Below are 15569 nucleotides of genomic sequence, written 5' to 3' on the forward strand. Positions count from 1 at the left end.
ATGTTTATATAATGAAATTGTCCTATTATTTATCGGCTATTAAGCGAGTGTGAACTACGAGGAGACCCCAGTTCCAAAAGATGGTCGCTAACAAAGCGCTCTCGATACTATTAACATTGTAAATATGTGTGTATCTGCCCGAAAGCAAATGTGCCGCTAGGAAAACTATGTTTCGGAAAAGGTCGACAGTCTGATTATTTTCCGGACGGAGGCTGTAAGCCGCAAAATTAATTCCTGGTACCGGGACCAGATTGGCAAGACGGACGGGTCTCCGGAACGACATCATATAACAAATGAGGCTACTTGGAAAGGGTTGCATTTTACAACGACGCCGGATATATGTAAATATAAACGATAATTTAAAATTCTATATAAAAAAAAATAACGGGCTTAATACCGAATCAACACGATACGAGTGTACTCAGACCGAGTACGCTAATTAAGTCACTCGTACGTTTATTGTACGTTTATTTTATTGGAATTAACAATTTCTTTATTTATAACAGTCAATTTCGGGACTTCATATATTTTTCGCACGGCTTAGACAATTGTGTCTAAGCCGTGCGAAAAATATATTTAGTTTAACTAGCCAACTTATCATTATTTTATAAAAAGTAAGTCCTGCCCTATTCAACGATATATAAAAGCTTGATTTCTATTCGAAAGATATGTAGCTTGGATTCACATATGAGCCGTTTTAATTTATGGTGGTAAAAGTCCACTTTTCATCAGTTCGAGAAATATTTCGAAAAACATTAAATATAATGTTTTGCGTTTAACAATATTTAAAAATACTGGTGGCCTGTAATACGTTTATGCTGCTGTTCCTAGATTTTGGACATATCAAATTAAAATAAGTGATAACAAATTGTCAATTAAGTTAAAGATAAGTTTTTGGATCTGAAAATTGATATAGCTTTAAAAGTGACATGTTTTCGGTTAATTCCTTATATGTATGTATGTAGACAAATAGATATATGTAGGTTTACGTTAATATTTGTTTATTTTTCTTATTTTATCTAAAATGTAGCAGAACGGCTTAGGGACTTAAATATATGTATATAAATAGAAAGGTTAATTGAAATTGTTTTTACAATCTTAAAATTTCAATGAAACAATAATTTATTTCGTTTTTCTTCCTAACTGTCAAACTGATAAATGTTTTGAATATATTTACACCTTATTGAGAGCCTACTGACGATCATAGACACGTAAATATTTTCAAACTATACATCCATCTCTATAAGAATAGAGATGTAATCATAAATTAATTTGCAAGTCATTTATATTTAACCTACTGACACCTAGAGAAGACCTACTGGAACTCCTCGCCGAATTATTGATTATAAAGTTATGAATCTATTCGCACATTACAATCAACCTACACTTTACTACAAACTGACATTCATCCTATGGTATCACTAATCTTTTCACACCTTTTTTCGCCGAATCAAACCACACACACGCACACACCACACTCAGGTAACAGTATCGAAAGCGCAATCTTTCGTGCATCGACAGCAGCAAACGGCCCTAAATATACGTGCACGAGAAGAGAAAAAAAAGAGCGGAAAGGTTAACACACGAGCTCGGATAATATCTCGTTTGAGGGATAATCGGTTTTTGCGGTGAAGGGTAAAGTATGGGAGCGGAAGAATGGTGAGCGGTATGAAAGTGACGCCCGGCAATTTGGCAATGTCACCCGCTCATATGGACCCGCGTTTGTCATCTCGCTCACCGCACCGAAATCATTTATCCTCGCCTTTTTATAAGATTTAGACCCCCGACACCCCCCCCCCTTCCCTCCGTCATATAACATACAACCGTCGTTTTAATATAAAGGTGAATTTCTGCAATCTCGCCCTAAGAGGGGAAAAAAGCGTATAAATTGAGTGAAACTTTGAATTTTTCAAGAAGCGCGCGGAGCGCTTGCGAAATTGACGCGCTTCGTCTGAGTGGATTTTTATATTTTTAAACGTATGTAATGTGTATGAATAAAGGATGTCCGCCCTTCGGTGGGTGACAGGGAGGCTGTGCCAGTTGTCTGTCAGAAACATTTAAAAACTGGCGTCAAATGGGAAAGATGCGCGCAGATTACGCGCGCCATTCGCTCTTCGCACTCCATTTTGCCGACGTCACATAAATATGTAAAGAGACACGCAAATGCGAAGCATAAAAAAATCATATACATAGATTGGAGATAACGCGGCGGGAAAAGTGGGTATCTCTGCCCTTCTCAGAATCCGTCGGGAACTATTCGGAGATTTCCACTGGAATATTGTGACGGCACCTGCGCCGGGGGGCCCTCCGAATGTGGATACCTCGCAATGAGATTTATTCTTTTGCAGATTTGAATTTTATGTATCATTGTTTTTTTTTTCATTCTTCTTTTTCCTTTTATGATTGTGGAAAAGGAGCTTACTGCGGAAATTGAACTTTTCGCTATCTTCATAAGCAAATTTGTAGATAGATAGTAATCAATTTCGATTACACACATCGTTAAAATCACTGTTACGTAGCTTCCTTTATTCGACTAATTGAAACCAAACTTTCCAAAATAAATTCCTATTATTCAAAGCATAGCATTAAGAGGGCTGGACCCCAGCGCCTTGTCCATACAAACGTATTAGACTTTTTTTTTGATTAATCAAAAAATAAAATTAATCAAAAATCAAAAAAATCAATTGATCAAAAAAATAAAAAAAATAGAACCATGCCTATGGTGGATATCCATAGCATATTAAAAAATAAATTTTCTAGTGCCATAATGGAGGAAAGTAGAAGTCTAATACGTTTGTATGAATAAGGCGCTGGGACCCAGCCCTCTTAAGCATTGATAGTAGAGATAGAGAGATATATACATATGGTTATGTATCTCGCTTATCAATCTAGTTCCCACAAAAATCAAATTCACTTTCTCACATTCATTAAACAAGTCCATTAAAATTCCTGTAATCCGGGAATGCCATTTATATATCATTTATATAGATCACGATTCGATCACATAAGGGGTGACCTGTAAAGACTCTGTGGTATACTTGTATATTAAAATAAATAAATAAATAAGTTAGTCATCACCATCGAGACTCCGAGAGGGGTAGTCATTAATATCGACCCCGCAAGTGACGGTCATCACAGCAGCAGAACAAAGTGAACCAAAGTTAATTAGTGAAACAAAGTTCTACGTAACTCATTTTAAATTCATCATCGTTCCATAATTAAATCTGTAGTTTTCGAATATATCTACCAATAACATAAATTTAACGTGTTTATGATAATAAAGAAATCTTGGTTTGTCAACCAAGTAATTTATTTAAAAAATATATAAACTGCGTTTTGGAACATGACAATATGTACGAATATATATTTAGTTTTTCAGCATCTCGAGATTTGACGATTTATATAAAAAAATGCTCCGAAAATGTAAGTTTATCAAAAAATTATCAATAGATGTATCTATGATGCTCTGTTAAAATTATTCTAAAAATTGTATATCGATGTTTGTAATTGACCAGGAAAGCGCATTGGGGCTTACCTGTTAGTCCTTCCTGCTATATGAACATATGTATATATGTATTTAGTTTTATTGCCTAAACTTTTGTTTTTTATGAATTGTATGTATAAATGTATTTAATTTCTGTATAGTTAAATATTTTGTTTCTTTTCTGTTTTATTTTTAACCGTTTTGGTGCATTAGGAATACCTATGCCGAACTAAAATAAATAAATGTATGTAAAAAATAAAAATTCTGCTTTTTCGAGATTCTGAACAAATGGAATTGAAAGAAATGATAACAATTTGTGAATTAAGTCAAACAGAAATAGAGTTTTTGGAACTGAAATATAACGGACCATTTACTGAATTTATCGTGAATTTATCTAGGTTCATAGTAAACAAAGGAATAAAATAAATTAATAAATCCCAAAAATTATCGAACATTCACACTAATGAAATGGGACCACTTTTTTTCTACGAATGGTAAATGCTTTCAAATTAATTTTACTTTCAATATTACTTATATAAAAAAACATCTATGTATGTAAATATGTACATACGTATATTTACGTGCATTAAAATATCAAATACCATTAGTCAACAAAAGTTTGAAAAAAAATATGATTCTTCTGGATCACGTGTACATACATACATATGTATGTACATAGATGTTTATGTAGCTTATTTTCTTATTTTCTTACAACATCCATCACATTAAAAAGAGTTAATTTTGCACTAAATTGTGAATATCAACAATTTTCCTAACAAAATACTATTAAAAATTTAGAATTAGAATTTTTCTTTCATAGCCATAATTTATTAATCCATAGATCACTCCACAGCCATTTGTTGGAACTTAACCAACCGACGTAGATGTCAAATAAGCTATTCATCAATTTGAATGGATTTTCAAATACTCAATAATGATTTTTTTTAGATGTAATTCAAAAAACAAAAAGTCCAATAAACAAATCTAAATGATATAGAATGAGAATAATACATACAGAATGAGATAAAACGACGCTGTATCTCAACTCCGCATTTAAATTACACAAAGCACAATAAAAATAGAATATGGAAATACTCTCAACAACCCAGTTGAGTGGAGCGTAAGCGCTCCGTATATCTACGGTAGCACTATTGGAGAGGCTACGCCGTAGAACTAAGCTTGCGTGAAATGTGTTCCCGTATGAAAGGAGGCGCTACGGATAATAAGCATTAAGGTTTTCCTGATATATCCAGCACATTTACATACCGCCACGGTCGGGTGAGAGGACCACCATCACCCTACTATATACTCCTACATGTATGTACATATATTCTAAGGAGGCGACCGGTCGCTTACAGCCTCCTTTCAAAAGAGTCGCAAGCCCATTGTTGCGCTCTAAATGCTACGAGACCCCGTGCACAAAAGGGCCGCCACCGTTCTCGTGTACATATATCTACCTGGAAAACCTGACGCGCCCGGAAAATCGATGGAAAAAGGAAAATCGCTCACCAGTGTCAGGAAGGCCGTATTCTCCATGAGAGCCGCGCCGCAACCCACGAACGAGACTATCATTATCAACACGGATGATATGAGCAGGATGTATATGCCTATGTAGTACTCCTGGATCTTCAGGATGATGATCCACTCGTTGAAGCCCGGCTCGGCTCTAATCCAGATGGCCAGACCGAATATGGCCGCTCCCAGCATCTGAAATTATACAATAAAAAAAATTAGTAACAGCAGAACGCAGTAAAAAGTAAACAAAAGAACAAGCAGACCAATTCATATTTAAATCCAGACCAATTCATATTAAAAACTTAAATTAACCTAGTTTCTATTTTTAAGCCTACGGTTTTTTTTTAATTTTACATTGAAAGCTTAGTAAATTTGGCAAAAATCTGTCAATTTGCAGTTTAATTGTGATGGCATTTTATTCGCTCCGCTATAAATGGTTGCAAACCACGCGGCCGGATGCTCATTTCGCTGCACGCTCTTTTCATACTTTTGTCTCGGCTTTTGCCATTTTAAACTTGCCAGAAAGATCCAACTCAATTTTAAGAATTGCCAATCATCAATGTATGTACATCGAAATGTCATATGTGCAACCCCATAAATATCTCGTCTTTCGTACATGCTGAAATTCAATCGAAATGAGCATGCATGGCCATTTTATTTATTTATTATCACTTTCGTGATATAAAGTCATTTAAATTTTTCCTATCCTTACAATAAAACAGAATAATAAAAATTATAATTATATACCATAATCATAATATTAAATTTGGTAAATTGGAAGTCAAAAATATTACACTATCCAACGGATAATTATCGATATTTACATACATATTCTTTAATATTGAATATTCACCAATCGCTAGTTCCCATTAACGATGTTTCATTAATTATTTTGCCTTTTTAAAATTTAATATATTCATTATAGTTTTTGACTTTTATCTAATTTATCATTTAATCTAATTTTTTGACTTTAAGTAATGTTATAATAATTATAAAAAAATATGTATATATGTATTTACAAAACTAATCAACCGGAAGTGGAACTTTTTTCAGGATATCCAAAATATATAAATATCCTAGGTTGACGCTTATTCATGTATCGAGAAAGTTGGATCAATCTTTATTTAATTTAAATGAACAAATAATTTGATTTAATAGCTCTTTAAAATATTATAATTAGATTTAATAGCATTTTAAAATATTTTTAAAATGCAGCATTCATGTATTATTAAAATGAGCCGTCTAAAAGAAACGTCGCATTTCTCTTTGATATGAGGAAATATGCTTAGGTATATGAAAGTGACTTTGAATCGTATGTTTGAGTGCACCAGCTCTATCGCAGAGGTAACAGCACAAATGCAGATTAAATTTAAACTGCAAAAATCAAATTTCTCCGTTTGCAGAATTCTCGCAAAACATTAAACGCCGGCTTAAATAATGACATTATACGCGGGCGAAGTTACACGGTCAGTGGAAAAACGTTAAGCGGAAAAAGTGCATGCGAAATGCAATACCTATGCGACAAGCAACGGAACCGCATAATTTATTGTCGCTTTTCCCCTTTATTTTATGCTGTTTTTCCTTCTATTTTTCACTTTTGTACGGTTGCACACTGCTAGTAAATATATACGAACGAATTTGTCGCGAAATTGCAATATTCCGCTAACCGAGCGGTATCGCGAGTGCGGTTAATCATATTTCGTATTATATCGCATTTTTGAAAAAAAAGTGGAAAGAATTCCATTGTTATTTAACAATGGAACCTTTCGTTTATTTTTATGCAGAATTAATTTAATATTTTTTGCGTTTTATAAAGAATTATACAGTTGGGTGCATTTGGTATTTAAAAACTTTTGATCATTCACAATACTTTTAACAATCTTTTTATGAGTTCAGTGACATTCCTCTCCGTAAAAAATTTGATTTGAAAAATATTATGAATTATGAACCACTTCCACTCTTCAAATCGCTTTGATATTTAACCGACACACAGGATTTAGCATTGAAGTAGGCTTATGTCTCCAACATGAACCTAAATGAGTTTCATCATTAATGAACTCATTAAAAATCACACCGGGTTCTTGTGTCATATCGAAGCGATGAAAATTAGCTATCCAAACGCGGTCTTCTACCGTCCCTTCACAATTCAACTAAACAGTAGTTAAAGTTTACTTTTCTCGTATACGCTTTCAATTTATTAATTACTATTCAATATTCAATACAACATTGAGATCCTGACAAAATGAAAAGATTACTTGTTACAACTATTCAACTACGTAACATTTGAAGTTGCTTGGGGGTGGCGATAAATTCGGCTGAAAATCCAACTTTCATCACGTCAATCTAACAGATGATATTGACGAATTATTTCGTTAATGATTGAATTTTTAAAAAAACATACTTAAGAAGACACAATTTCAAACAACGACACTCTTACAGTTGACACACTTTCGTTAATTATCAAATTGTCAAGAAGACACAGTTACGGAACATTTGTTGCAATATGTTGCTTACTATAAATTGTTTCGTAGTAGGCAATAAAACGAGCAACTAATTGCTACAAATCATTCATCAAAGGAAATTTTGGGATCTACTTGATTGTCCAGTCGCTTTACATTACATACATATATAAAATGAAGTGAAAATCATTTTTTTTTGTCTATCACGTCTCTCAGTAAAATTTATTCTCGGATAAAAGTCTTAGCAGTTGGAAGACAAGTTACTTGTCGTTAACACTTGCCTTAACTGTGCTAAAAAAATTGCTAGCTACTGTGCTGCACGCCAAACGTCCAGTTAAAAATGTGTATTTTCCACTCTATTTCGCATCTGTGAGGCACATATACATAGGATTTCCCACGAAAATAATTATTTCTGTTGATATTGATTTTTGTTTCGCAATGACATAATTCGAATCAAAGAGGTTTTGATGAGGAATATATAAAATATAAAGACCCTGCATTTAATTTATTTGGAGATATATGTATGTAAATGAGTCCTGGTCACTCGGTATTAGGGATCCCAAATATTCGAATATATTCGAATATCGAATATCGAATAGTAGCTTTAAATTATTTATTTGTAGTTTTAAGAAGTTCAAGATATTATTAAAATTTTAAAAGAATCATTATCTGTAAACATCAAATAGAACTAAATGTGCTGTAGATTGAAAATAAAAAAATAAGCCCGTATAAAAAGTATTCGAATATTCGGACTTGGGATCCTTACTCGGTATCCATCACAGTAGCACACAAGCTGCACAACAAACTGCTAAATAAATTGAGAAATTCCCGAGAATAATCTTACTATCACAAATATAATCTAAAAGTGTATTTAATATCAAAAAATACTGTATTTAATGATGCTCATAATCACACTATGTAAGGCCATCATAACTATTGAGGGCATAAAACGCAACTATGTATGTAAGTAAGACCCTCGCCGCAATGCCGTGTGATTAAATCTTATATAAATTTTCAATTTTGATCCTTTCGTACGAAATAATGTGTTTAATATCGTTCCAATAATGCGGAACCGATATATGTGCGGATTGAAACTGGAACGCGACTGGGCCCCGTTGGCCGTCTCGAAATATTGCCAAGCCATAAAACACAATTTAATGTACTTTATATCCCATTACGCGCAAACGTTAATAAAATCGAACGCCGAGAAGTCCGAATATTGTTTAGGTATTTATTGAGGCAATTTATATCAATTTCTGAGTTGCAAGATATACGCAGGACCAACAACAACAACCACCCCCCCCGGAGTGGCATTAACCCTCCAAAGTCCGACCGAAGTTTAACTTTAATTAATGTTATTTGGCTTATTCGAACGTCGACGCACACGCCTCGTTTTGTTGTATTGTTCCGGTTTCGGGGTGGGCGGTCCAAAAAGTACCGGAAGTGGGAGTGAAGACTGAATGAAACGGAGGCTTTTTGTGTGAACTTTCGAGGATTTTTGTGGGTCGCTCTCAATGTGAAATTTCAACGTACATAATTAAATTTAAAAAATATATACGTACATACTTCGAAGGCGATTGGTGTATATTTAGATATATACATAGGTATGTATATTACAACGTTTGTGTTTTTACAAAAAGAAGTAAATAAATATAATATATGAATATATGTATGTACATATGTGTATATACATATTTTATGTATTATCTACTATATAAACTTTGTTCGTATTTGTATGTATTTATGTACCTACGTATTTTTCATCAACAATTGTTCTGACGTCATCGAACAAATAATTCACTTTTTTCCGATTCAAAGGATTCGAAGATCCCGGGGACGTAGAAGCCGAGGGCGAAGCCCTAGGGCTTCGCTCCCTAGAGGGCGCAGAGGGCACTGACCCGGGGGCACTGACCCGGGGGGTGTACATAAAATTTTTTAAGAGAATTACTATATATGTTTGTTTGTTCGTGACAATCAATTTAATAAAAAAAACAAAATAGTATTCAAATAAATTTATACAAAATAAAACTATTCAAATGAATTTAATAAAATGTTTACTATTAGATTATTTTAATTAATTAATACGGTTTACATTACAAGTACCGAGCGAAGCCGGGTAATACAGCTAGTTATGTATATACATGTTATGGTATTTCCCTACATCAATTCAGGTCTTACATCAAGAGAATCTTGACCGATTGATTAATTTCTTCTCCTATTCTATTTTATAACCTTTTTCCAATATTTTTATTATACTTTAGTTTAGTTATGTAATGTGCTATTTAATCATGTTATAGCTTTCATTCTTTTTCTTTTCATTTGTTTATTTTGTATTTACCTTTTTCATTTGTTTTATATTTGTAAATTTCAATTTCTTCTTATATTCTATTTTATAACCTTTTTCCAATATTTTTATACTATAGTTTAATTATGCAATGTTCTATTTTGTCATGTTATAGCCTTTATTCTTTTCTTTTTCATTTGTTTTCTTTATATTTATCTTTTTCATTTTTTTTTTATAATCTTTGTAAAAATCTGTTATTGGACTCTAAATATATATTATATATTTACTATTTGTTCTTTATACATATCTACATCCTGTTGTCTGTTGATTTTTCAATAAATAAAAAAATAAATAAAAAATACATACATACATAAATGTACATAAAAGATATCTTATTAATTATCTCTCGCAAATTCAAGTTTACAAGCATCTCGAATTTGCTGATATTAAAAAAGGCTGCCTATTCCATCTCTATGATCTGTATAATTGTTTGTAATTGGCCAGAATAGCGCATTGGGGTTTACCTGTTAGGCTTTCCTGGCATATACATATGTACATATATGAATAAAACAAATAAATATAAATATATTCAAAGCGTATAAAAATAAATAATTTATTCAATTTTTTGATTAAAATTTGACTCAATTATAAATGTACTAAAATGTTGAGATATTCCTTGCGTTTAATTTGAGAGATTTCATTTTATTTCGTTATTTTTGTTCTTTACTTTTACATTATGTTCATGCTTTATTTTGTTTACATTTTGATATTTAATTTTTATCATTGCATCTTTTATTTTTTCATATATGTATGTAAGCCTAGCTATAATGACGCTCTGTAATGTCACTATAGCTTAACTGTAATAAATAAATAAATAAATATACTTTAGATTTGGATACAAAATTCCCAAAAAAAAATTACAAATCCTATGAAATATAAGGCCAAAATATCATGTTTTATCTCAAATATCATACAATATCAATTTCAAGTAATTCAATTAAATTTGATACGGATTTAAATCTGATATTTAATCACAAAACATCGTTCTTATATCTTTGATCGATTCCCGTTTTAATATGTAACAAAATATACTAATGTACATGTTCAAATATAATACGCATTGAAGGCCTGTGCGATACAGATCAAGATACAAAACACACCACGTTCGATCCGCTAATTTGGCACTTTTATTGAACATTTACCGAGTGTTATCAAATCGACGATTTATTGTGAATAACCGGTGCGTGTTCCTTCCCACTCAGACAAAGGGGGTGTACGGCGGGAGGATTTTCCCCACCCCCCCCCCATCCCCCAGGACCCCTTAGCACCTGTTTTACATTAAGCCCCGAGCCTTGCAGCAACACGTGGCATTTGCTGATGCGTTTCGAATGACACCCACGCCGACGGGGTACGTTCGCATGAGTAGCACAAATAACCGCATCGGTTCCTTTGAATTATGACCGTTATTTTTACCGTCTCGGCGAACCGAAAAACCGACTGCGGAGGGCGAGCGATCGTATCGGCGGAACCGAAACGCCTTTTTCCCTCAAAATTGCACATTAAAAAGTTATGGCACCCGGAGAGCACCGCCGCAAACAAATGGATATTTAATGTCGATGCAGCAAATGAGGTATCGTCTAATGACTTTCCATTAAAAATGAGAAGAGCTCCTCGACGGGACACGCTCCGATGGAGAGACAATGGAAATTAACAGTTCTCCAGTGGCGGCCGTTCGCTTATCTGCCGGTCGTTTGTTCGACGGAAAAAAAATCATTGTAAATTTATATTTTCGCTCCGGTGAAACGAAAATTAATAATGGAATCTCATCAAAGAGCGGTGCGCCGATTCGAATCGAAATGCTGTATAGTTAATTCATAGTTAATCCCAAGACTGTCTGGCCACCATTGCTGAATTTTGAATGTAACACGAGCACTGGTCGCAATCACGCTATACAACCACTAACTATCATAAAAGGATACTAGCTTATTATTTAGAACGATTTTCAAGCTTTCAGTTGAATTTATCGGTGTTCTTCGAATTGAAAGTAATCACTTTCGTCAAGTTGAGTGCGGCGTAGAAACTTGACGAGATTTTAAATATAAAATAACTCAACTGTTCCATTAAATTATTAATTCAAATAGTATTCAAAACATATTTAATTACAATTTCAATGGTGAACTAAACTTTAGCCGTCATAATTTATATGACGTTACTTGGATTTGACTATTTCACAATTCAATTCCTTTTTCTATAAATTGATCTTTCAAAATATATAGCCAATGATAACGTATTAAATTTCAGATGAGTAAGTTCAGTCTACCAACATTTTGACTATCAAAAAATATAACCAAAGACATCTGTACATATTGTCACGTTCCAATGAAAGATTAATAAGTTTTAGTTTACTCATTCCACTGCTGCCACCAAAATTATCACTGCAGCGTTTCAATGAAAGATTAATACATTTTTAAAACTACTTGGTTATCCAACCAAGATTTATTTATTATTATTATTACGTTACATTTATCTTATTGTTAGATATACTCGAAAAACGAATGATTTAATTATGGAACGATGATGAATTTAAATGAGATACGTAGAACTATTTCACTTCGACTTTGCTTCATTATTTAACTTTGTTCTGGTACTGATGTTTTGACCGTCACTTGCGGCGTCGATATTAATGACTAACTATACGCAGTCAATGGTAATGACTAGCTATACGGAGTCGATGGTAATGACTGTCACTCTCGGAGTCGATGGTGATGACTGACTGTCACTCTAGGAGTCGATGGTGATGACTATCACTCTCGGAGTCAATGATAATGAATGACTATACTGACTAATTCTAACATTAATGAGTTTATATACTCTTTTTTAAAACAATGAAGTGTTGAAGACACATGTTTTCAATGATTGGGGTTTCAATCGAAATTATGATCCCGGCTTTAACTAATATAATGAAATATATTACTAAGAGGTTTGGACCGCGTAAGTACGTATGTATGTGATGATATAAAAGCGGCCCAAACCTGTTAGTGATATATTTAATTATATTAGTTTAAGCCGGGATCATAATTTTGATTGAAATCCCAATCATTGAAAACTTTTTGATTGAAATTGTAATCATGAAATCCCATACATTTGTATATTTGTTGTTGAAATATTGATTAAATTGCCTTTTTATTTTATTTAATTATTTTATCTATATTTTAGTCCATTATTTTTTTACAACATTTTTTTTAAATACATCTAAATGATTTTCATGGCTAATTACAATAATTAACCTAGCAGATGTTGACCTTGATTGAAAAGAATTGTTTCGGAAGTATTTCTGTAGTACTGCTGGTCAGACTTGGATACTCCAAGTCGATCGCTTCCAATCAGAGTTTGCCAATTTATCTGATTTCATTTTTGAAACGGTTCTTTATCAAATTGGCTAAAACCATCCTACCCACAATTTCCTATAAATTTATAATCTATAAATTTATAAATGTATGTATGTACATATATGCAAGTTTAATACCACATGTGTCACTCAGGGGCAACCTGTGATGGCATCATGGGAGAAATACATATATAAAAAAGAAAATAGTTCATTAAATTAATTACATTAAAAGCGTGATTTATGTAGATATCTGGCTTCAGTTATATTTCATATAAATTAGTGACTACATACATATATTAAATCGCATCAAATGTCAAATATGATATGGGAGGTAATACAAAAAACTTTTTGAATATGTGGTCGACTGAAGTATAAAGTGGTCCAGTGGTCAACATTAACCACAGATCCCATTCGGCTAATAGATATGGCGAAAATCCTTTGGGAAACTCTAGTATGAGGGCTATTGATCTGGAAAGTAATAGCCTAATCGAATGGTTATAAATAATTTCAACTGTGGTATAAACTCACATGTATCAGCAGAGCGTGTGTATTATATCAAATTATTCCCTTATTGTTTTTTTTTAATATAATATTAACTAAAATCGACTTCAATCTATGTATGTATATGAAGTTTAATAGTACGGATGCTCATTTTCACTCGTAAATAGTTTATGAACCGTTAGAAAATGTACGGCCTCCTATGTTTTACGATACTTTTAAGAGTCATTTATTATTCTCAAATCCCCGGCGTCGCCCCTTGTGTGTGGAAATTTAATTTATTTTTCATATGTTATTTTAATATGCAGAAAGACAATTTTTACATCGTAAATCATACGCGCGCGCACGTACCGTACGCAGGCCAAGAAATATTCACACCCACTTTTCCGATGAAAATACAAGACGTGGGGAAATTTTTTACTACATAACGTATACACAGTTTTTCGGTAATTACTGTCAGTAAATTATAGTCGAGGTAACGCACATACGGCGAGGTGTAATTATATTTAACGTGAGACGTCCGTCAAATTACCTGGTGCGGGGTGACGTGAATTATTTAAGGCCATCAAGACTTCCGTCATACCCCCTCCCCCATGTAAATGTAATTGGAATATTAAAGTCAAAAGTATATAATGGTAAATTTTGAGGTGTAAACGTACGTTAGGATTGTGAAAATCATTAGGGAAATGGGCCAGGTGGCATCGGTGGAAAACTGATCAAATTAAATATTAAATGACATTTCATTTAATTAATTCCAAGGAAAATATTCTAATAACTATAGCTTTAGTTTGAATAAAACAAATATTCAGCAATATGTTATAAAAAAAATAATTAAATGTATGTCTATGAAAGTATATGTACATATGTATGTATTAGAGATCCCAAATATTCGTCGACTTCAACTATTCGAATATCGAATAGTAAATCAAGAGCATTTCGAATATTGAATATTCAAGAGCTATTAGAATATATTCGAAAAAAAAAAAAAAAAGGTTATTACATATGTACCAAGCATAAATTTGAATTAATCGTCTTATCATTGAATTCCACCTCCTTTTTACAGCCAATAATAATTTACCAAGTTTTTATTTTCTTTATTCATTATGATTTCTTGTAAAAATGTATATTTCGCCGGTGACTTCTAAAATATTCGTGTTATTTTTCTGATGTTTTCTAAAACTTTGTAGAGATTATTATCGATCGGAAAGTGATTTTCTTCAAACATTTCCGTATTTATTGAATACAAATCTGTTTCTTCACATGTAGACATTTCATTTTCTTTATTTTATTAATTTTTTTCACAATTATCCCCATTATATATTTAATTTTCTTCATAATCGTCAGCTCCTTCGTTATCACTATTTTCATGTTGATTTTGTGTATTTAGTTTATAAAAAAATATATACACGAATAATATTCGAATAGTTGATGAAATATTCGAGTAACGAATGGCTGAAAAATCAGACGAATAATTCGAATACTCGAATATTCTATTGGGATCCTTAGTATGTACATATGTATATTATATTATAAAAAAAATGGTAGCAAGAGACACTCACGTAATCGTTCGAGCAATTAATGCGATTTTGATATATAAATCTTTGTAAAATTACATTTTTTTCCAACAATAGACGCTAGAAAACTAAAATTATTTCTCTAGGATGAATTACATTTTGTTTTATTATACTTTTTCGTCTCGTATAACTTTCACGAAGGTTTTAACAAAGAGAGCATATCGTCTGCACACCACAAATGGCTAATGCTTTTATCATTTGGACAGTATTTGTTTTAATTCGTTCAATAAATCTAAAAAAAATTCCACATTTTATATGTGCACGTGCGGCTTATAGAAAATGGCAATTTTTTAAATCCCTGTGATGTTACATCGTCAGAAAAGTCATATGATCATAGATATATTGTAAATATTCTGTATTTGCGTGT

At 32.5% G+C, this 15569-nt stretch overlaps 1 protein-coding gene across 1 annotated transcript in view; it reads right to left on the bottom strand.

Annotated features, from left to right (window-relative positions):
• Positions 1 to 15569, bottom strand: part of Tsp2A (tetraspanin 2A) — a 190733-nt gene that overhangs the window by 77736 nt on the left and 97428 nt on the right. The window contains exon 2 of the mRNA XM_077435690.1: positions 4994 to 5191. Coding sequence (XP_077291816.1) covers positions 4994 to 5191 — 198 coding nt within the window. The remainder of the gene's footprint in view (positions 1 to 4993; positions 5192 to 15569) is intronic.

This window comes from Arctopsyche grandis, chromosome 8, assembly GCF_051622035.1.
Source record: "Arctopsyche grandis isolate Sample6627 chromosome 8, ASM5162203v2, whole genome shotgun sequence".
Classification (NCBI taxonomy): Eukaryota; Metazoa; Arthropoda; class Insecta; order Trichoptera; family Hydropsychidae; genus Arctopsyche; species Arctopsyche grandis.